The sequence below is a fragment of the Amphiura filiformis genome, chromosome 13, assembly GCF_039555335.1.
Source record: "Amphiura filiformis chromosome 13, Afil_fr2py, whole genome shotgun sequence".
Classification (NCBI taxonomy): Eukaryota; Metazoa; Echinodermata; class Ophiuroidea; order Amphilepidida; family Amphiuridae; genus Amphiura; species Amphiura filiformis.
Window position 1 is genome coordinate 50,360,890 of NC_092640.1, and position 21,747 is coordinate 50,382,636.

General features: G+C 34.9%; 1 protein-coding gene across 1 annotated transcript in view; it reads left to right on the top strand.

Moving 5' to 3' along the window:
* The window catches only part of LOC140167740 (gamma-aminobutyric acid type B receptor subunit 1-like), a 36,221-nt gene extending 17,842 nt beyond the window's left edge, over window positions 1–18,379 (top strand). The window contains exons 7-17 of the mRNA XM_072191035.1: window positions 8,893–9,159; window positions 9,983–10,046; window positions 10,245–10,328; window positions 11,153–11,318; window positions 12,842–12,974; window positions 13,542–13,649; window positions 14,080–14,202; window positions 14,806–14,952; window positions 15,781–15,969; window positions 17,826–17,978; window positions 18,238–18,379. Of these exons, the coding sequence (XP_072047136.1) occupies window positions 8,893–9,159; window positions 9,983–10,046; window positions 10,245–10,328; window positions 11,153–11,318; window positions 12,842–12,974; window positions 13,542–13,649; window positions 14,080–14,202; window positions 14,806–14,952; window positions 15,781–15,969; window positions 17,826–17,978; window positions 18,238–18,276 (1,473 nt within the window). The 3' untranslated portion in view covers window positions 18,277–18,379. The remainder of the gene's footprint in view (window positions 1–8,892; window positions 9,160–9,982; window positions 10,047–10,244; window positions 10,329–11,152; window positions 11,319–12,841; window positions 12,975–13,541; window positions 13,650–14,079; window positions 14,203–14,805; window positions 14,953–15,780; window positions 15,970–17,825; window positions 17,979–18,237) is intronic.
* Window positions 18,380–21,747: the final 3,368 nt, after the last annotated feature.

Sequence of the window (21,747 nt, forward strand, 5' to 3'; positions counted from 1 at the left end):
TCATCATCATCATCATCAACAACAACAACAAAAAACAAAACAACATCATCATCATCATCATCATCATCATCATCTAAACCATCATCATTATCACCATCATCATCATCATCGTCGTCGTCATCATCATTTACACTATAGCCACACAAATAGAAATCTTACATTAACTGCAAGTCATCAGAAAAACAAAATATTTTAAACAAATTATTGTTTTATTACTGTGCGCACAGTTTGCAACAATAACATCAACTGCTAGATTATGCTCAAATGAAAAATAAAATAGACTTTCAAAAATCTATAATGAAAAAATATTTTGTTAGAAGTATGATTTAATATAGGCATGAGCCAAGTATGTTTTCTGCTATAAGTATGAAGACGTATTTGTTTAGTATGAAAACATACTTACTAGGGGAATTGTGTGTGTATCGTCCTTTCGATAAGTATGATATCATACTTAGTGCTTGGGGCAAAAACATCGGCCAATTTGGAATATTGCTAACATGTAAGTATGGAGCCACACTCGCTAGGAGCAAGGTGTGTATAAAGAAATTTGGATAACTACACAATTCAGAAGAAGTGTAAATTGACAATATGAACAAGAAAGAATGAAAGAAAGAAAGAAAGAAAGAAAGAAAGAAAGAAAGAAAGAAAGAAAGAAAGAAAGAAAGAAAGAAAGAAAGAAAGAAAGAAAGAAGTTGAGGTAAAAAAAGCTTTTAAACATATCGTACAGAAGAGGATAGGAAAAGTAATATTATTAAAAAATAGCACTACAGAAGATTCGAACTCATTGCTATCATTATAACCTATTATAGTTCACAAGTCACAGCCTCTACCGCTGCGACACGAGGAACTCTCTGAACAGTTAATCGATTTATAATGTATATTAAGTTATTCAATGTACGTATGGTCCGTGGCGTGATAGAAAACTTAACTGAAACGTATCAAATAGACATATAAATTTTATCGGTTTACTCCGAATATATTTGTTGGCAATGTATTTAGGGTTGTAAAAATAAATTTGGAATTTGGATTCATTAACTTCCCCACGGTCGACAAAATTTAAAGAAAGAAAATTACATTGATTTCTTTTTAAACTGACTGTGTCGACCGTTAGCGTTATACTTATTATAAATAAATCTGCACAACTAACAACGGCCCTCCTACAGTGTATAGTGGTTTTGTTAATGCTTTGTGATCACGAGATCTAGAGTTCGAGTCCCATTGTCGCCTGTTTTTTTACTTTAAAAATCTGCACCTTATCCCTTTTTAAAATCTCAGATGACACCTACGTCGGTTCAAATTTTAACAAAAATAATTATGATCAATAAAGAAATCTGTGAGAGTATAGATTTTAATTAGCGGTGTCTCAAGAATTTGAATAGATATGATTTGGTTTATCGTTCATTATCGAACTCCATGCACACGTACATTGTCTTTACCTAGAACTGGTTCATTTCCTCGGACAACGAGGCAGCTACGCGGCTTAGGACGCGCGAAGCGCGCCCCATGTTACGCGGCTGAACCCACGACTCGGACAACGAGGCCTATTCATAGGCAAAAGCAAATTAAAACAAAACAAATGGAAAAAAAATGCCGGGAATTGAACCCACGCCCTTCCGTTCATCAGGATTGTTGGTAAAATAGATATTTGAAGGTTTCTTTGTACAAATCCAAATATTTGGGTTGATGTTACGTACCTCAATGACAGTTTCGTGCTACGACTTAGCACTTTCTCAAATTGACTGACCAATTCCTGCACATCGTCGGCTTCTACCGGATGGAGCTGGGTCAAATCTATCAACAAAAATTCGGTACTGCGATGGGTTCCCCCGTCAGTCCCATCGTAGCCAACCTTTATATGGAATGGCTGGAACAAGAAGCAATAGCATCAGCCCCTTTAGATATCAAGCCCCGTTTATGGAAGAGATATGTGGACGATGTGCTCGAGATTGTGAAAAAAGATACAGCAGAACAACTAACCACGCATATCAATCAAATTGATAAGACGGACAATATCAAATTCACATTTGAAACGGAGGATAACCATCAAATTCCGTTCCTCGACACTCTTATCGTCAAAAAGCAAGATGGTTCGATCAAGCTTTTGGTATATCGCAAAAAGACCCTTACTGATCAGTATTTATATTTTAACTCCCATCACCCATTGCAGCACAAGCTCAGTGTCATAAAAACATTAATGGACCGTAAAGATAAAGTTATCACAGAAGATGAAGACAAAATTCAGGAAGAAATCAAAATCAAAGAGGCCCTAAAATTATGTGGCTACCCTGATTGGGCATTTAAACAAACGGAAAGCAAAAGCAAATCGCAACGCAAAGAACAATCAGAGACTAAATCCAGGGGAATGGTAGTCCTTCCGTACAAAGAAGGTCTCTCACAACGGGTGAGGCGAGTCTTTAAAAAACACGGCATCAACACCGCGTTTAAGCCACACCAGACTCTTCGTAATATACTGGTCCATCCTAAGGACAAGCGGGATGTGAAGCAAACATCTGACTGTGTTTACGAAATTCCCTGCCTTAACTGTGATAAATCATATATTGGAGAAACATCGAGACTCTTTGGTACACGGCTCAAAGAACACAAAACAGAAGCCGACAAAGCTTCCAAGAAAGCTTATACCATACCAGAGCGCAAAGACAGGCCTCCGTTACGGGGGAGGAGAATAAATCTGCTATCACAGATCACGTGGCCGATCATAACCATGTAATCGGTTGGGAGGAGTCCCAAATCAAAGACAGAGAACAGAACAGGAAGAGGAGACACATAAAAGAAGCCATCTGGATTAGAAAGAGGGGGGCCAAGACACTCAACAGAGACGAGGGGAATTACTTTCTGCCGCATATTTACGACCAAGTCCTAACAGCGCCATCTACGCCAGCTCCATCCGGTAGCAGCCGACGATGTGCAGGAATTGGTCAGTCAATTTGAGAAAGTGCTAAGTCGTAGCACGAAACTGTCATTGAGGTACGTATAACATCAACCCAAATATTTGGATTTGTACAAAGAAACCTTCAAATATCTACCTTTGTACTATAGATTCATTATAAACGAATAAAAAGTGTTAAAAACTAATCCACTTGTTTTATGCAATAATAATTGGCTTATTGAATAGAGAACCACGGTATTCAGACCTGTTCTTCACAAATTAGATTCCAAAACTTGACATAAATAGAAAATTGCACGGTATGCAAGCCAGTAAACAGTATAGAGACATAGTATTAAAATCTTTATTGTGTCTGCATACCGTAAAACTCATACATTGATATGGTCTAAATTATCCCAAACAAATCGAGTATCATTAAATAGCTCAATTGGTAGAGCGCGTACCATTTAAACGGGAAAAGTTAACCGCAGGGGTTCGAATACTACATGTTTTTTTTATATTTTGATCCCGTTATTTTATTTTCCTTAGTATTTACTTCTACAGAATAGATTTCATATTTTTGTTGATCGAAATAATATTTTACAATGTGTTTGGTCAATGATGTCTTCTGCTATAATTATGAAATTATACTAGCTGGGCATGGTGATAAGCCTTTTGATAAGCATGAAACCATACTTAATATTCAGCTAGCTTAGTATGCAATCTGCTGACTTCAGATATGCAAACTGTTATAAGTATGATTTAATATAGGCATGAGCCAAGTATGTTTTCTGCTATAAGTATGAAGACGTATATATTTAGTATGAAAACATACTTACTAGGGGAATTGTGTGCGTATCGTCCTTTCGATAAGTATGATATCATACTTAGTGCTTGGGGGCAAAAACATCGGCCAATTTGGAATATTGCTAACATGTAAGTATGGAGCCACACTCGCTAGGAGCAAGGTGTGTATAAAGAAATTTGGATAACTACACAATTCAGAAGAAGTGTAAATTGACAATATGAACAAGAAAGAATGAAAGAAAGAAAGAAAGAAAGAAAGAAAGAAAGAAAGGAAGAAAGAAAGAAAGAAGTTGAGGTAAAAAAAGCTTTTAAACATATCGTACAGAAGAGGATAGGAAAAGTAATATTATTAAAAAATAGCACTACAGAAGATTCGAACTCATTGCTATCATTATAACCTATTATAGTTCACAAGTCACAGCCTCTACCGCTGCGACACGAGGAACTCTCTGAACAGTTAATCGATTTATAATGTATATTAGGTTATTCAATGTACGTATGGTCCGTGGCGTGATAGAAAACTTAACTGAAACGTATCAAATAGACATAATTTTATCGGTTTACTCCGAATATATTTGTTAGCAATGTATTTAGGGTTGTAAAAATAAATTTGGAATTTGGATTCATTAACTTCCCCACGGTCGACACAATTTAAAGAAAGAAAATTACATTGATTTCTTTTTAAACTGATTGTGTCGACCGTTAGCGTTATACTTATTATAAATAAATCTGCACAACTAACAACGGCCCTCCTACAGTTTATAGTGGTTTTGTTAATGCTTTGTGATCACGAGATCTAGAGTTCGAGTCCCATTGTCGCCTGTTTTTTTACTTAAAAAATCTGCACCTTATCCCTTTTTAAAATCTCAGATGACACCTACGTCGGTTCAAATTTTAACAAAAATAATTATGATCAATAAAGAAATCTGTGAGAGTATAGATTTTAATTAGCGGTGTCTCAAGAATTTGAATAGATATGATTTGGTTTATCGTTCATTATCGAACTCCATGCACACGTACATTGTCTTTCCCTAGAACTGGTTCATTTCCTCGTACAACGAGGCAGCTACGCGGCTTAGGACGCGCGAAGCGCGCCCCATGTTACGCGGCTGAACCCACGACTCGGACAACGAGGCCTATTCATAGGCAAAAGCAAATTAAAACAAAAAAAAAATGGAAAAAAAATGCCGGGAATTGAACCCACGCCCTTCCGTTAACTGTCAGTCTCCTTATCCACTGAGCTATTGAGGTGTTGTTATTCTACGTGCACCTTTGTACTATAGATTCATTATAAACGAATAAAAAGTGTTAAAAACTAATTCACTTGTTTTATGCAATAATAATTGGCTTATTGAATAGAGAACCACGGTATTCAGACCTGTTCTTCACAAATTAGATTCCAAAACTTGACATAAATAGAAAATTGTACGGTATGCAAGCCAGTAAACAGTATAGAGACATAGTATTAAAATCTTTATTGTGTCTGCATACCGTAAAACTCATACATTGATATGGTCTAAATTATCCCAAACAAATCGAGTATCATTAAATAGCTCAATTGGTAGAGCGCGTACCATTTAAACGGGAAAAGTTAACCGCAGGGGTTCGAATACTACATGCTTTTTTTTATTTTGATCCCGTTATTTTATTTTCCTTAGTATTTACTTCTACAGAATAGATTTCAGATTTTTGTTGATCGAAATAATATTTTACAATGTGTTTGGTCAATGATGTCTTCTGCTATAATTATGAAATTATACTAGCTGGGCATGGTGATAAGCATTTTGATAAGCATGAAACCATACTTAATATTCAGCTAGCTTAGTATGCAATCTGCTGACTTCAGATATGCAAACTGTTATAAGTATGATTTAATATAGGCATGAGCCAAGTATGTTTTCTGCTATAAGTATGAAGACGTATATATTTAGTATGAAAACATACTTACTAGGGGAATTGTGTGCGTATCGTCCTTTCGATAAGTATGATATCATACTTAGTGCTTGGGGGCAAAAACATCGGCCAATTTGGAATATTGCTAACATGTAAGTATGGAGCCACACTCGCTAGGAGCAAGGTGTGTATAAAGAAATTTGGATAACTACACAATTCAGAAGAAGTGTAAATTGACAATATGAACAAGAAAGAATGAAAGAAAGAAAGAAAGAAAGAAAGAAAGAAAGAAAGAAGTTGAGGTAAAAAAAGCTTTTAAACATATCGTACAGAAGAGGATAGGAAAAGTAATATTATTAAAAAATAGCACTACAGAAGATTCGAACTCATTGCTATCATTATAACCTATTATAGTTCACAAGTCACAGCCTCTACCGCTGCGACACGAGGAACTCTCTGAACAGTTAATCGATTTATAATGTATATTAGGTTATTCAATGTACGTATGGTCCGTGGCGTGATAGAAAACTTAACTGAAACGTATCAAATAGACATAATTTTATCGGTTTACTCCGAATATATTTGTTAGCAATGTATTTAGGGTTGTAAAAATAAATTTGGAATTTGGATTCATTAACTTCCCCACGGTCGACAAAATTTAAAGAAAGAAAATTACATTGATTTCTTTTTAAACTGATTGTGTCGACCGTTAGCGTTATACTTATTATAAATAAATCTGCACAACTAACAACGGCCCTCCTACAGTTTATAGTGGTTTTGTTAATGCTTTGTGATCACGAGATCTAGAGTTCGAGTCCCATTGTCGCCTGTTTTTTACTTAAAAATCTGCACCTTATCCCTTTTAAAATCTCAGATGACACCTACGTCGGTTCAAATTTTAACAAAAATAATTATGATCAATAAAGAAATCTGTGAGAGTATAGATTTTAATTAGCGGTGTCTCAAGAATTTGAATAGATATGATTTGGTTTATCGTTCATTATCGAACTCCATGCACACGTACATTGTCTTTACCTAGAACTGGTTCATTTCCTCGTACAACGAGGCAGCTACGCGGCTTAGGACGCGCGAAGCGCGCCCCATGTTACGCGGCTGAACCCACGACTCGGACAACGAGGCCTATTCATAGGCAAAAGCAAATTAAAACAAAAAAATGGAAAAAAAATGCCGGGAATTGAACCCACGCCCTTCCGTTAACTGTCAGTCTCCTTATCCACTGAGCTATTGAGGTGTTGTTATTCTACGTGCACCTTTGTACTATAGATTCATTATAAACGAATAAAAAGTGTTAAAAACTAATTCACTTGTTTTATGCAATAATAATTGGCTTATTGAATAGAGAACCACGGTATTCAGACCTGTTCTTCACAAATTAGATTCCAAAACTTGACATAAATAGAAAATTGCACGGTATGCAAGTCAGTAAACAGTATAGAGACATAGTATTAAAATCTTTATTGTGTCTGCATACCGTAAAACTCATACATTGATATGGTCTAAATTATCCCAAACAAATCGAGTATCATTAAATAGCTCAATTGGTAGAGCGCGTACCATTTAAACGGGAAAAGTTAACCGCAGGGGTTCGAATACTACATGCTTTTTTTATTTTGATCCCGTTATTTTATTTTCCTTAGTATTTACTTCTACAGAATAGATTTCAGATTTTTGTTGATCGAAATAATATTTTACAATGTGTTTGGTCAATGATGTCTTCTGCTATAATTATGAAATTATACTAGCTGGGCATGGTGATAAGCCTTTTGATAAGCATGAAACCATACTTAATATTCAGCTAGCTTAGTATGCAATCTGCTGACTTCAGATATGCAAACTGTTAAAACAACATTTATTTTCATTTTAGACTTTTTTATAGTCTATTTTTTCTTCATTTCAGCTTAATTTAACAGTTGTCATGGTTGTGTGTAAATTCCTATTACTATTAGATACTTTGTAATAAAACACGATTTTAAATATTTGTATATTAATTTTCTCTGAGGGTTTGCAGCAAAATTGATATTTTATTTTCCTTGGTATGGGTTTCAGTTGTGGCTAGTAGTCAGGTAATGATGATGGTGATGATGATATGATGATGATGATGACGACGACGACGATGATGATGATAATGATGACGATGATGATGATGATGATGATGATGTGATGATGACGATGATGATGATGACGATGATGATGATGATGATAATGATGACGATGATGATGATGATGATGATGATGATGATGATGATGATGATGATGACGATGATGATGATGATGATGATGATGATGATGATAATTAATACACAAACGACAAAGCGGAACAAACATGCCTAGCATGTAATTCTATTTTTAACATGGACACGTTTGACCTCTTATCTTCTCGCAAACTAAGATTATGCATATCTTATCTCTTCAATAAACATTGTAAAAGTCGATTTGGCCTTGACACGTGGGGCTTGCCGAAAATGGGAGCATGTCTACTATTTCCATGCTGTGAGTGATACCATAGAAACGTGCTCTTTGTTTAAACATTACAAGTAACATGAGTGGCAAACATTAATGTTTCATATTGCTTTGCAACCCCCCCAAGCAATGTTGGAGCCAATACTAGACCAATTGTCCGTTCCTGTCTCAGTATCAAAACAACATTGACTGGTGGGTGCGGGAGGGGGTTGAGAATTTCATACTAAATTAAATCCCTCATCACTGCCATCATCGTCACCATCACGACTCTAATAATCATCTGACATCAGTTGTATTATCCATCATCATCATCATCATCAACAACAACAACAACAACAACAAAAACAAAAACAACATCATCATCATCATCATCATCATATAAACCATCATCATTATCACCATCATCATCATCATCGTCGTCATCATCATCATTTACACTATAGCCACACAAATAGAAATCTTACATTAACTGCAAGTCATCAGAAAAATAAAATATTTTAAACAAATTATTGTTTTATTACTGTGCGCACAGTTTGCAACAATAACATCAACTGCTAGATTATGCTCAAATGAAAAATAAAATAGACTTTCAAAAATCTATAATGAAAAAATATTTTGTTTATTGATAAATACGCAAGTAACCCATGGGCACCGCCATACCAAGAGTACCAAGTGTGACCATATCCTCACGCGATTGACTACTGTACAGGAAAAAAGGAACATTTTAGATAAATACCATCAAAGTAAGTAAGAACCAAAATGAGCTAGATTGTCATTGTTTTTGTCAACATGATGAACATATTATAAATATTTTCCTTTAATTACAGACTGCCCGTGAATTTGACGAGTATGTCAAAGATCAACTGGGTAATAATCCAAAATACAGCCGTCTAACATTTACAATTGAACACCCATTCGGATACGACGCAGTATGGGCCATTGCATTGGCGCTTAATGGAAGTATAGATGTACTCAAAACTACTGCATTTTTAGATGGACGCATGCGCAGACTGGAGGATTATACATACGATGATAAGGAGATGATGATGGTGTTCTTCGAAAGCTTAGCGAGAGTTTCGTTTCTTGGAGTTACGGTAATGGAACTAGTAAAACACAATCTCTGTCTTTAAATAATTCTTCCCTATTAGGTCTAATTCACCAGACAAGATTTAGCTGTCAATATTATTATTATTAAATATTAATTTTGTTCTCTGATCAAGGACGCTCAAGTTTGGAAAGGTCTACCAAAAGATATGAAAATGAGCTTGTTGTCGTGTTTGCTACTACGTTCTATTTGAACACGCCTTCAGTTTTTGACTTGAATTTGTTTTTAAACTTCATCATGTAGTTTTCGCTGTTTGATTTTATATTTTGTTGTCTGTCTCTGAAGAAGAGCAGTGTATCTGCTCGAAACGTCGGTTTTTTGGGTGTTGTCTGTTTGGTCTGCTTATATATATGTGCACAGTGCAGTGATTTTCTTCCCTTGTACACTTTTGTACACTCTGCTTATGTGCATAGTGATTTTCATCAATTGTTCCAGTGCACTTTTGTATTGCCATTGATCCCTGTTGTTTTTGCAGGTTGAACACTTCTGTGGGCCTTGGAATTGGTAATTTTTGACTATCGAACTTTTATGCCTACATTTGTTGTTTTTTGTCGCCCTGTCTAGTCTGTATTTTGTTTCCCCACAACAAGTTGGTATACCTTGCTCTCCTTCTTTTCAGTTGTTCGTATATTCAAGGTTTCCTTTTGTACCATTTATTGATCCTTGATGTGGTTTGTGTCCTCGTCCGTTGGATTCACCATTACCCACTTTATATGAAAGTATGTTTATATGACGAGTTCTATAGTACGTTGATTTATTTAAAGATTCGCTTAATTGTGTTTAATTTAGACTGCTACTTTAATTTCTTTAAGGGTCCTGTGAGTTTTGAAAAGGGAGACCGTGTTGGAATTACCATAATACGACAACTTCGTGAAGGTAAGGTAACCAATCTTACCTAAATTATTTCGAATCATAGAATCTTGTTTGCCAGAGTAATGCACAATTACATATGTTAAAAATAATATCAAATGATCTAAGATTAGCCCAGGGATCAAATTGTTCATGTTCTAATGTGCAATAAAATACATCATGTAATATGTTTCATATTGTTCTTTGATGTTCTTTAAACTTCAGATCTATTAGAACATAAGATTGGCGATTTTAATCCAGTGGATGTGCAAGATCCGTTACGATGGACAAGTGATATAGTGTGGCCAGGTAAGGAAATTTTGGACGATATAGGTCAAAAGCTGACACCATTTTCCCCGTGGTTAAGATGTGAATTACCCAGCAAACACAAAACGTTTTCGACATCATTCGCAAAAGGTTATAAAAGGTTGTCAGAAAACGTTTAAATGTCGGGTTATGTAAAGGGTACATTAATGGTATAAAACGTTTTCATAACATTAAAAAAACATTTTTTGACGATGTACTGCCCAGCAAACACAAATTGTTTTAAAGAAAATGTTAAAATGTCGAGTTATATAAAGGGTATAAAAATTCTTGAACACTTGATACAAAACATTCTAAACAAAATGTTATTTTGGGGTTGAAAAAATATTTTGCGAAAAATGTTTGCCCAAAATATTTTCAAAAACGTTTTAAAAACGTTTTCATGACCTTTATAGAACCCGACATTTAAATGTTATTAAAATGTTGTGAAAAAAACATATTAAGAAAATGCCTGTGTTTACTGGGTTCAAATATTTTAACATAATGTTATTTAAGTATTGACACAATATTTGGCAAAAATGTTTGCAAAAATAGTTTACAATAACATTTTTTGAAAACATTTAAAAATATTGTTGTAGTGTGTTTATATACGTTTTGAAACGTTATCATGGCCTTTATATAACGTGACATTTTAATGTTATTAAAACGTTTTTACCTAAACCAAAAGCCAAAATATAACTTATTTAAAACGTTTTTAACATGTTTTTGTGTTTGCTGGGTAGGTAAAGACCATGTAGTCAAAAATATGTTTAAAACGTTACATGTATGGTCAACATAATGATAAAGACAAATTATGATTTAATGTTTAGATGGAAAAGTTCCTCTCGATCACACCCCGGAAGTAATAATAACCACTGTGATTCTCCATGTCACTGTTGGACAAACCATATTCATATCGATGTGTGCATTAGCTGGCGCCGGGATTCTACTAGCTCTCGGATTTCTCGTTTTTAATATTAAATTCCGCAAGCAACGGTAAGGTGAACTGTGTTTTCTGTCCCCTGGTATTGTTATTCATTTCCTCTGGTATTGTTATTCATAAACAAGGACATATAGTGGAAAACTAATATTTTTATTAATATTCCCAGCGTTTACACTAGCATAAACAACATAATTATAAGTTAAATTGGGTACATTTCATTAAATAAAATATAGTAAAAACTATGTTAGAAATTACCGAGCACGACCGAACACATCATAAAACAAGTTACAAATTAGTATTTTTTTCGTACGGACACTTATTCTAGCAACACTGATGTGGTTTGAGACGGCAGTGTTGATCGATATATCATTATGAAGCTTAAAACACTTGATCCAGAGTGGATGTTTTTCATAAGAAAATACCTAATGGCATATTTAAAGACTTAATTTATCCTTCACTCTAAAAGGCTTAATTTCCTTTAAAATACTACGTTTGCGGTATCACTGATATCACCTTTAAGATGGAACCTGGTAGGGTTGCAATAGATTCTAGGGCTAGAATTGGTTTGAATTAGGAGTATGACGGAATTAGATATTTTTGATTAATAATTTATTAATCAAACTATTTATTTTAGATTTATACATTTCTTGCGCAATTGCAACAAACTTTCTAAATGTATCAATAATTATTATCCTTGTGAGGCTTATAAGGGACCAGATAGCGACGATTGCATTGACCTAAGACGTATATTCAATGCAAAAGGTCAACATTGTCATATAATCAGACCTAGAAATAAGAAGTAAAATCCAATGGTCCTCTGGACCCCTGCCTTTGAAATATCAAGGGTCCTTACCAATTGTCAAAGGTCCGACGCCGGACCCATGCCTTTGAAATTTCAAGAGAGAGAATTAGCTACTGTCCGCCGCGGCGATCAAGGTATGTAGATTGTAAAAAAATGAAATCCCGGGTTGAGAACTTGATGGGAAACTAAAAGGAGCTGGACCTATTATGTGAACCAGATTTTCCAGTGGAACAACAAAACTAGGATTTTCTGATCTTTGCTTGGTTCAATTTTACGGGTCACGCGGACCCGTACTGTAGGAAATTTGCGGGTCCGCGCCTACTTTGACGGGTCTTTGACGCAAGGACGCGCCTTATTTCGAGCGCTGCATATAATGGTCGTATTTTTCTCCCGGCTACATGAACTTTAAGAACATGTCATGTCAAAAATATCACCCTTTAATATATTGCCAAAAATTTTGTATTATATCGTGATTTTCAAATTTTTGATATCAGAATGACATTCCCTGTATTCAGAATACAATTTGGCGTGTCTTATGTGCTCTCAGGTCCCACAAACATACTGTGCAAAGGTGGGTGACCGATCCGTTAAGTTATGTCCAATAAATTGAGGTACATCCTTATTATATATTTATAATTATATTACCATACGTTAAAAGTACGATGACTAATTCTAAGGTTTACTGTCTGCAATGGCACACTTTTAACTGCAGTTAACCACACAAATATCGAATTCTAACAAGAATTATTATTTTTCTTTAAAATATCTTGACAGATACGTCAAACTTTCAAGTCCGAACCTCAACAATTTAATCATTACTGGAGGAATGATTGTGTACACGGGTATATTCTTTAGTGGTGTCGATACGAAATTGGTCAGTTTTAATTTCAAGGCAGTGTGCTGTCAGGTAAGAAAAGGATAAGAGGGCAATCACGACGAGATTTATATCATTGTAAATTTCTCATTGGAGATGTTTCCTGCATATTTTACACGTAAAACAACTCAATTATAGGGAAGGCAAGAGTGTTTGAGATAAAAACGCGAGAAAACGGGTGCTTTGAAAAGACCTAGTTTGGTGCATTATTTTCTATGGAGGAAACAATGCAACACAGTATTGTGTTATTAATGGGAAAGTGAATTGATTTGTTGTAAATACCTGTTCGTTTTTTCGGTGTGGATGGCATTGGATTTTAATGGGAATGGGGGGACTTTAATGGGGACTTTTAACTAATGTGAGGGTGCGGAAGGGGGAAGGGTAAGAGTTTAAATTGGAGCGTTTTCCTACATGCACTTACCAACCACCCCATATGAATAGAGTTCTTTTTGTAGATGTTTTCTTGCTAATGGCCATTGGATTAATATTTAGAAACTTGCCATTTGTGGTTAAATGTAAGTATATATATTATCATAATCAAGGGCTTACTTGGCCTTATCTTTATAACGCTTTTCTCATTTTCTTTTCCATATTACTTAGCTGAATGTTTGGGCGTTGTCTGTTGGTTTTGTATTATCTTTCGGTTCCATGTTTAGTAAGACGTGGCGGGTGTATCAGGTTGCAGCTTTTAAAACTCCGAAAAGAAAGGTATACAGTAGTATTTTCTTTACTATATGTATTGATTTAACACAAAAATCCAAGACATTTTCATAAATAGTCCCCTATGTTCTTTTGCATGAGAACTGTTACTTTGAGGGTTAAAGGTTAGGGTTAGTAACAAAATGTCAAATTCGACCCTACATGAATTTTCATTTTGCATTGGACGTAAAACACGAATTACCAATCAATATGACTATAATATCTTTATTTCTATTCCCTGCAAAATGAAAAAGATTATAAATTGGATGTGTTTGGTCACTGCTGTCTATTTGTCAAATAGATCACAGTGTAATAGCACATAGGAGGTTGTTTTCTGCATAGGAAGGATCTCCTCTGATGTAGTTAATGTGGAGAATTTTAGATTCCCAAGTACTATCGCGTCTGATAATCAGGATAATTATGGATTACTTTATTTTAGGTGATTACTGACCAACTACTGTATAAGATGGTAGCTGTATTGTTGCTTATTGATGTTGGTATCTTAACTGCATGGCAAGTCATTGATCCCATGAAGCTGGTCGTGAAGGAATTATACACAAGGGTAAGATGTCAAATTTTCACCTGACGAAAACGAATACATATATATTACTATTACTGTACGACAAAAGTTTTTTTCATCAATATTAAAAGCTGATGAATGATTTCATGACATATGGGATTAAGAAACGTAAAAATAATGCATTGAGTGAACCATAACAACTATTATTGTCCATTTGGCATCTTCGAGGCAGTAACGAGAATACTCTGTAACGGCAGTTAACGGTAACCACTCCCGTATACAGACGAACGGCCGTTGATCGCTCGTTTAACACGCAGTTGTTTAAGTTAACTCACGCAATTTAATAATGCACTCATCGTGATCATTGAAGCAAACATTTTCTTCACTTCCGCCTGGAAGAAGCCAAATGCATTGTTATAGTTTATTTAGTACTAATTTAGTCCACAAATACACTGGAATCGATTATACCACAGTCGATGAGAAAAGTATAAAAATTATAACGAAATACGTTAATTTGTTTTTAAGACATTGTTAATAAGGATTTCTACATTTTACTAATATGCGGAACAAAAAAAAAAAGAGTTGAAGACTTGTGACTAAACTTTCACGTAAATATTAACATACATCTATATTCTTCTGTCTCAGGACGACCCTGCAACTCCTAATCAGCTTATATCTCCATATATTGAATTATGCGAAAGTGACTACATCATTTATTGGTTACTCGCCCTCTATATCTACAAAGGAATTCTGTTGATTTTCGGCGCTTTTCTTGCGTGGGAAACACGGAAGGTAATATAATTCCCATTTACTTTTAACTCTTTTTGCATGTGTGTACAGAACCGCTTTCTATTTCACACCACCTTTTGAAAACAGAAAACACACTGTTGTTGCAAATATGTTACAAGTGGGTAATTCCAATTACTATGACATTGGACGTGATAATAGAGGATTACAAATTGCAACTTACTGCAAAGAATTATGATGTGAAATTACAAGGGCGGTCAAAGTAGAGCACATGGGACTTGATATATTTTGTGTGTAGTAAAAGTACTATGTTTCAGCCGCTGAGCGAAGGAGATGCGAGGTGCAAAAAACGCCAAAAGTGCGCATTTATCCACTGAAAAGATTTACATTGGTCTTCTGCGACCTGCTGAGCTCTGGTTTATAAGACTCTACTACAGTTCTATCAAGTGGAGCAGATTTCATTTTTTTTTCCCGATAAATGAATGAATGGTTGACGCAACAAATATTTGTGTGTGTCAACAGTGTCTCAAGAAGTATTCAACCGGTTATCTCCAAGTCTGCAACGGACTTCGCCGAAAAATAAATTACTCCAGAGAGTCGTCTGGAACTTAAAAAAACGAAGGAAATCATATAAACATGAACTGTCTCATAGGCTTTAGTAGCATAGCACAAATAACCCATTGTAATACGATGTGATAGAATGTGATTTATATGTACAAGCATTATGTATGGGCAAAAGTGCCCATAAACTGAATAATGTTATACAATAATACAGCACAGAGTGCGTGAACTTGGCATAAGGTGTTTCGGCCTTTGATTGTGCTAGATCGTAACTTAACAAACGATTTTTAAATTAACCACTTTACCCTTCAGGTTACCATTGAAGCCCTGAACGACAGTAAATTTATAGGCATCAGTGTTTATAACGTGATCATACTATGTTCAATTGGAGTGACCGTCAGCTTTCTTATTGGTGATGACCCGGAAGCATTATACCTATTTCTCTCTGGTATCATCATTTTCTGTAACACAGTGACATTACTTGTGATCTTTATTCCTAAGGTGAGACACTTTTTTTTTTTTTTTTTTTTTTTTTTTTTTATGTCGGGCATATCTAGGCATTAACAGCTGAAATCTAGGAGATAACGCTGACGAAACTTCGGCCAGATACAAGTGACCTGGTGAACGAAGTGGGTCGCCGTAGATAGCTGGTCGGGGTAATTTTGATAGGACAGGCAAGTGTAGCCGACAATCGGGCGTTACCCTGATCGGAACCGCCTGTAACAAGGTCTTTTTTATCATGGATCATCTGCCCCGCCATTACCAGATGAACCACGGGGAGAGCAGAGATTTTTTTTTTTTTTTTTAATTTTTTTTTTTTTTTTTTTTTTAGGTCCTGCGGGGAATTGAACCCGGGACCTCTCGCACCAAAGGCAAAGACCTTAACCAGTGGACCACTTGCTTTAGCATTTTCCCAGTCCGACTGCAAAGCTATATACAGCTCTAGAACTTTCTCATAATAGCAATTTTATATTTTGACTGATTTATCTATAATAAAACCAATGTATAATTAATCAAGTTTATTGAATGACTTGTAGTATGCAAATATTAACTTTAATGCTCGAAAGAAAAAAAATACAAAGTGTACATACATTATAAAGGGTTCAACAAAAATAACTCCCCTTAAACAAAACATTTTTTGCATAACTTGACATACATTTCGTTGATTTGAAAAATTTAAAAGCCTGTGAATAAAGGAATTGTTTTTCTACCGTCCCAACGTTCTTTCGTCTGAAAATCTTTTTGTTTCGGCCAAAAATAATCCCATTTTCTACAAATGATGCTTTCAGAAAAAGTTGCACTTCTCAACATCCTCATTTATGTCAAAACTAGCTTCAAAAATAATTAGTTTGCACTACGTGATGGTTGTATGAGTGACTAATAGTTCAGAGACAAAAAAGTAAAGAAACAAAAAAACAATTAAATCAATCGTAACATTGATACCGAGAAAGTTTTGTACATTACATGTGAAAAGCGCTACTTTTTTAAAGCATCCTTTTTGAAAAATGTGATTATTTTTGACCAAAACAAAGAGATTTTCTATTCACAGGTTTTTAAATTTTTCAAATCAACAAAATGAATGTTAAGTTATGCAAAAAAATGTTTTGTAACTCCTAAATTGATTTTACCATTTTGAAACACCGGCTCAATAAAATCTTCTAGAAAAACACCGTACATGTCAATTAATCATTGTTTTATACTGCAAGGTGATTGCATGGGTGACTGGGTAATCGTATACATAAAAATTAAAGAAAACAAAAACACCATTAAATAAATCAAAACATTGATATCGAGAATGTTTTTGTACATTAAATGTATAGAATGTGGAAAAGTGCAACTTTTTCTGAAAGCATCATTTTTGGAAAATGTGATTATTTTTGGCCAAAACAAAAAGATGTTTCAAGGAAAGAACTTTGGGAGGGTAGGAAAGTGATTCCTTTATTCTCAGGTTTTTAGATTTTTCAAATCAACGACATGTATGTCAAGTTATGCAAAGAAATGTCTTGTAATTTTAGGGGGAAGTTATTTTTTGTGAACCCTTTATCAAGTAAATTGCATATCAAATATACGTCATATTTGGCAACATTGTTCAAACTTTCTTCATGGCTTAAATCATTTTATCCAATTTTACTCGTAACTTAACCGGCGAGTCCATGAGGTATACAACTCAGGAGCAGACTCTTCTCTGCACGCACGCGGGACACACACTACATCTGACCAGCATATTGTTCGTTGCAATGGTAAAAACGGTCAAACAGCATTGGTTAATGGTAATAATAGAATTTACGTATGGGTCATATAAATACAAAAACTTTTATTATAATATTTTCCAATGCATAATTATTGTCCTGCTGCAGATTATATCCGTATGGAAGTATCCTGCAGGTGAAAGCATCTCTGCCACGAACACAACAAAACGCTCAAATATTTCTTCTTCTGCAACAAATCAATCCGTGTCCATTGATAACTTAACTGAAGAAAATGACGTATTGAAAGCCACGGTTAAAGAGGTATGTTTATCCCTTCATGTTTTATTGCCGTTGCGACAAATGACAAAGTCTGTCTGTCGCAGGAACAAGACGGGAGACAAAAAGAGAAGCTGATACTGTATTAATTTGGGCTAAAAAACAGCAGCGGAATACAGAGAAGGAAACGTTTTTTTTTATTATAACAAAAAACGTACGCAACTAGCTATAAACACGCTTAATATTTGATACAGAGATTTCGTTTCCGTTTCCATCATTATATTTGTCTTATTTTCTTTTACAGTTAACGGAAGAGCTAGAAGTGAAGAGACAAGAAAGCTGATGTGAGATGGGATGCTTGTCTTTCAGAATGGCTTGCTTTAGTTCTACTAAAGGCGATACAAATAATGACGAGAGTAAAACGAATACGGATAATAATATATAAAGCTTGTTTGGTTGTTAATTTGTAAGGTTAAAATACAACTATTAGTTTCTTTGTTTTGGTCAATTGTATTTTTTAGTATATTATATTGTAATATATAGGAAAATGATATTGTTTGATTTAATCATCACACTAAAAAAAGACACTTTTTGTCGCCCTTTGCATCATTATCAGCTGTCCATACATGGTTGGCTGATGGCTAGTAGAACTAAAGGAATTGTTAATGCACTGCATACTAACCATAGGCTTCAACATAAAAAAATCCATGTTTTGAGATATCTTATGAACCCCTGAACCAATAGTATAGCTTGTTTATTCTCATTTTAATGCATTTCCTACACTGATTCCAAAATATGGTCATGAAATTTTACAATTCTGAGATTTGTTTTATTGAAAGTAATCGTCTGCAGTTGACTCCCGCATGAAGAGTGTTAACTGAACGTGAACACTACTGGCGCTATTTATATGCAGCATTTTTAAACATTTTATACAAAGTATCATGCACAAATCATTTATGCGTCAAGATATTCTTGGGCCAAAATGCATCAGTACTGATCGCTTGCTGGAATATCATGCATTTTTAGAGTTGATCATGATATGAGTATACCAAATGATTCAGGAACGTATTGATGAAATATTGTTTGTTGTGATATGAAATAACAATAATTATTAACATTTTTAGCTTCCATTATGTACACATGATTTTTATCCACAATGTTGATCAAGGTTCTTCATTTAAGCTTATATTCTTTTTAAAATGAATATTTAAGTTTTAAATAATTATAATATCTGGGATAGTTGACAAATTTTATGCGGATGCGTGTATATTTGTCATTCTCACATTACCATATTTAGCACGTTTTTCACGAAAGAAGGAAACAAGCTGTAGAAGTGCTCTAAATCTTTATCTCTACGGTAACAATAGCAAAATTATATTAAATATCATGGTACATGAGCTGAGCTGTAAAGATGTGCTCTGAACTTAATTTCAGATAATGTGAGGCAATGCTGTTTTTCAACTTGCTTTTAATCAAACAGTTTACCATACACACATAGTTGACAACTTCATTTTATGCGTATGTGTGTTTAATTGTCATTTTCACATTACGATGTTTAGCACATTTTTCACCAATGAAAGAATGCTCTGACAGTTTTTATCTATAGTGTAACAGCCCGGTGTAACAGTGACGAAATTTGTGTTTAATTTTGTCATAAGATGTTCTCTGCAGTGGACGTAAATATAAGGCAAAACGTAAGTATTTTGTACTTGCCTGTCGCTAAACTAAACTATTTATCATATTGTGCCTGCCTATTAACAAGGGGTAGACATTTGTTTAGATGAGTTGACTTCTGACGTCAATGCTTGGCAATATGCGCACACATCATCACAATTTCCATTGTTTCTTGCCTGGCAGTATGAGCGCATATCATATGTGACCCCTCGGCACAACTGAGCCCTGAAGTCGCCAATCATCATTTTTGAGATATTCAACCAAAATATTCTGCTTGAAATTAGCTTTAAAATGATGTATATCATGTCTATAGTACTTGACATTTAAGTAGTGAAAAATCAATAAAACAGTCAATAAATCCTTTGTTTCCTATTGTTTATTGTTAAGTTTTGATGGAGCATATCTCAATAGTGGCACTGGCGACATCCGGGCTCAGTTGTGCCGAGGGGTCACATATTTTGTTAATGTTTTTAAAACTCCCGCCACAACACAATGAGGCTATTGAACAGTGTAGTGGTTGCATGGGGATTAATCAAGCATATCAATATACCAGCCCCTTGCCTTTGCTGATAAACATTGGGGTCAACTCATCTATACTATCTAAGTTTGCAAAACGCAGTTTGTAAATTTACTTCGACTTCTACATCAAACTCATTGGTTTTCTTCCTCCACTCTACTCAACGCGTACACTTTATTGGTAACTACACCAAAATCGTCTTGTCGCCCTAACTCGGAACATGTGTATCATTTGGCGATCAAAAGAAGACCAGATGTAAGAGATTTTAGCAAAATATCTACCTCTTGATCTCCCCGAATCACATTGGTGTGGAGTGATGGCCACAATCACACACAAAAGGCTCATGCCATATTTATATTCGATAATATGATATATTGCACCCATCTCCTTTTTGGTGCTTTTTATTGACTGATTTATAAACTAGGTGATGGGGGTTTATCAAAGCGGATTATAACCAGCTCTACTCTCCACATCATTATGCTTGTAATTAAATATTCTTATGATATAATATTATTAAAGATTACGCCCAATATTATCGAGGGTTGAGAACCAGAAAGCGAAGTAACTCACAAGGGAGTTACGTCTTTCTGGTTCTCAGCCCTCGAAAAGTTTGGCCCACTTTCAGTCAAAAAGATGGACCTGCCAAACCAACACGAGTGTGAGCTGTTATAATAATATAATTTTTGACCCTTCTTTTTTTAAATAGAACTCAAATTTTAAGTAAAGAAATAAGCCTCAGGCACTTTCTCTTATCCAATCAAAATAATTTTAATATCACCAAATATTCAGACTCTGAATATTGATATTCTGGTTGTGTTCTTGGAAAATGTCAAGTCAATTCAGTTGACTGGTGCAATAAATGCGACGAGGTAAATGCCCGGATAATTTCAGGACAGGATTTTGAGTAAAATAATAAGTTTTAGAATTGAAAACGCAAACTGTTTCCATCATCGGATATGTTTCAAATAAGATTTATCTTGATTAGCAGTGGACTTCGGGTATATATATAAATGCGCTTTTATAAATGCGCAGTTGACATCTACAAGTCGCCATACCGTGTTCAACGATGTAAGGTACCCGGATGTACACAAATTCCACACGCAAAAGTACAGGCGAAAATGACAGGTTACAAGGAAAAGTGTTTTTGCAAAATAGTAGCATTGATTGCAAAGGGCAAAATAATTTGACCCGAAACGTAAACTCTTTATTTGGATTTTCCATTACGGAAAAAAAAAAAAATTAACGACGGAAAAGCTAGATATAGCTGATTTAAACACTTATATTTCATTACACCCCCCTCCCTAGTGCCGCCACTGAACGTAACCCTGACCCTAACTTAACTCTAATTTTAACGTTAATTGACGAAACTATAACTTTAGCCTTTTTCGGAATAATGACCCTCTCGAACTTAATAGGCTAGATGTCCCCGCCCGACCTCTTCAACCCTAACTCACTCATTCGCTCGCTCACATTCAATTAATGGACAAAAAATGACAAAAAACAAATTCAAAATGTGTTTTCAAGCACCTTTTGTGTCCCCATGCTAAATCGGTAATCTGTACACCCTTTGACGTACAATTTAGAGTATAAACACGTAGATGACTGTACATGATCTAATCATCC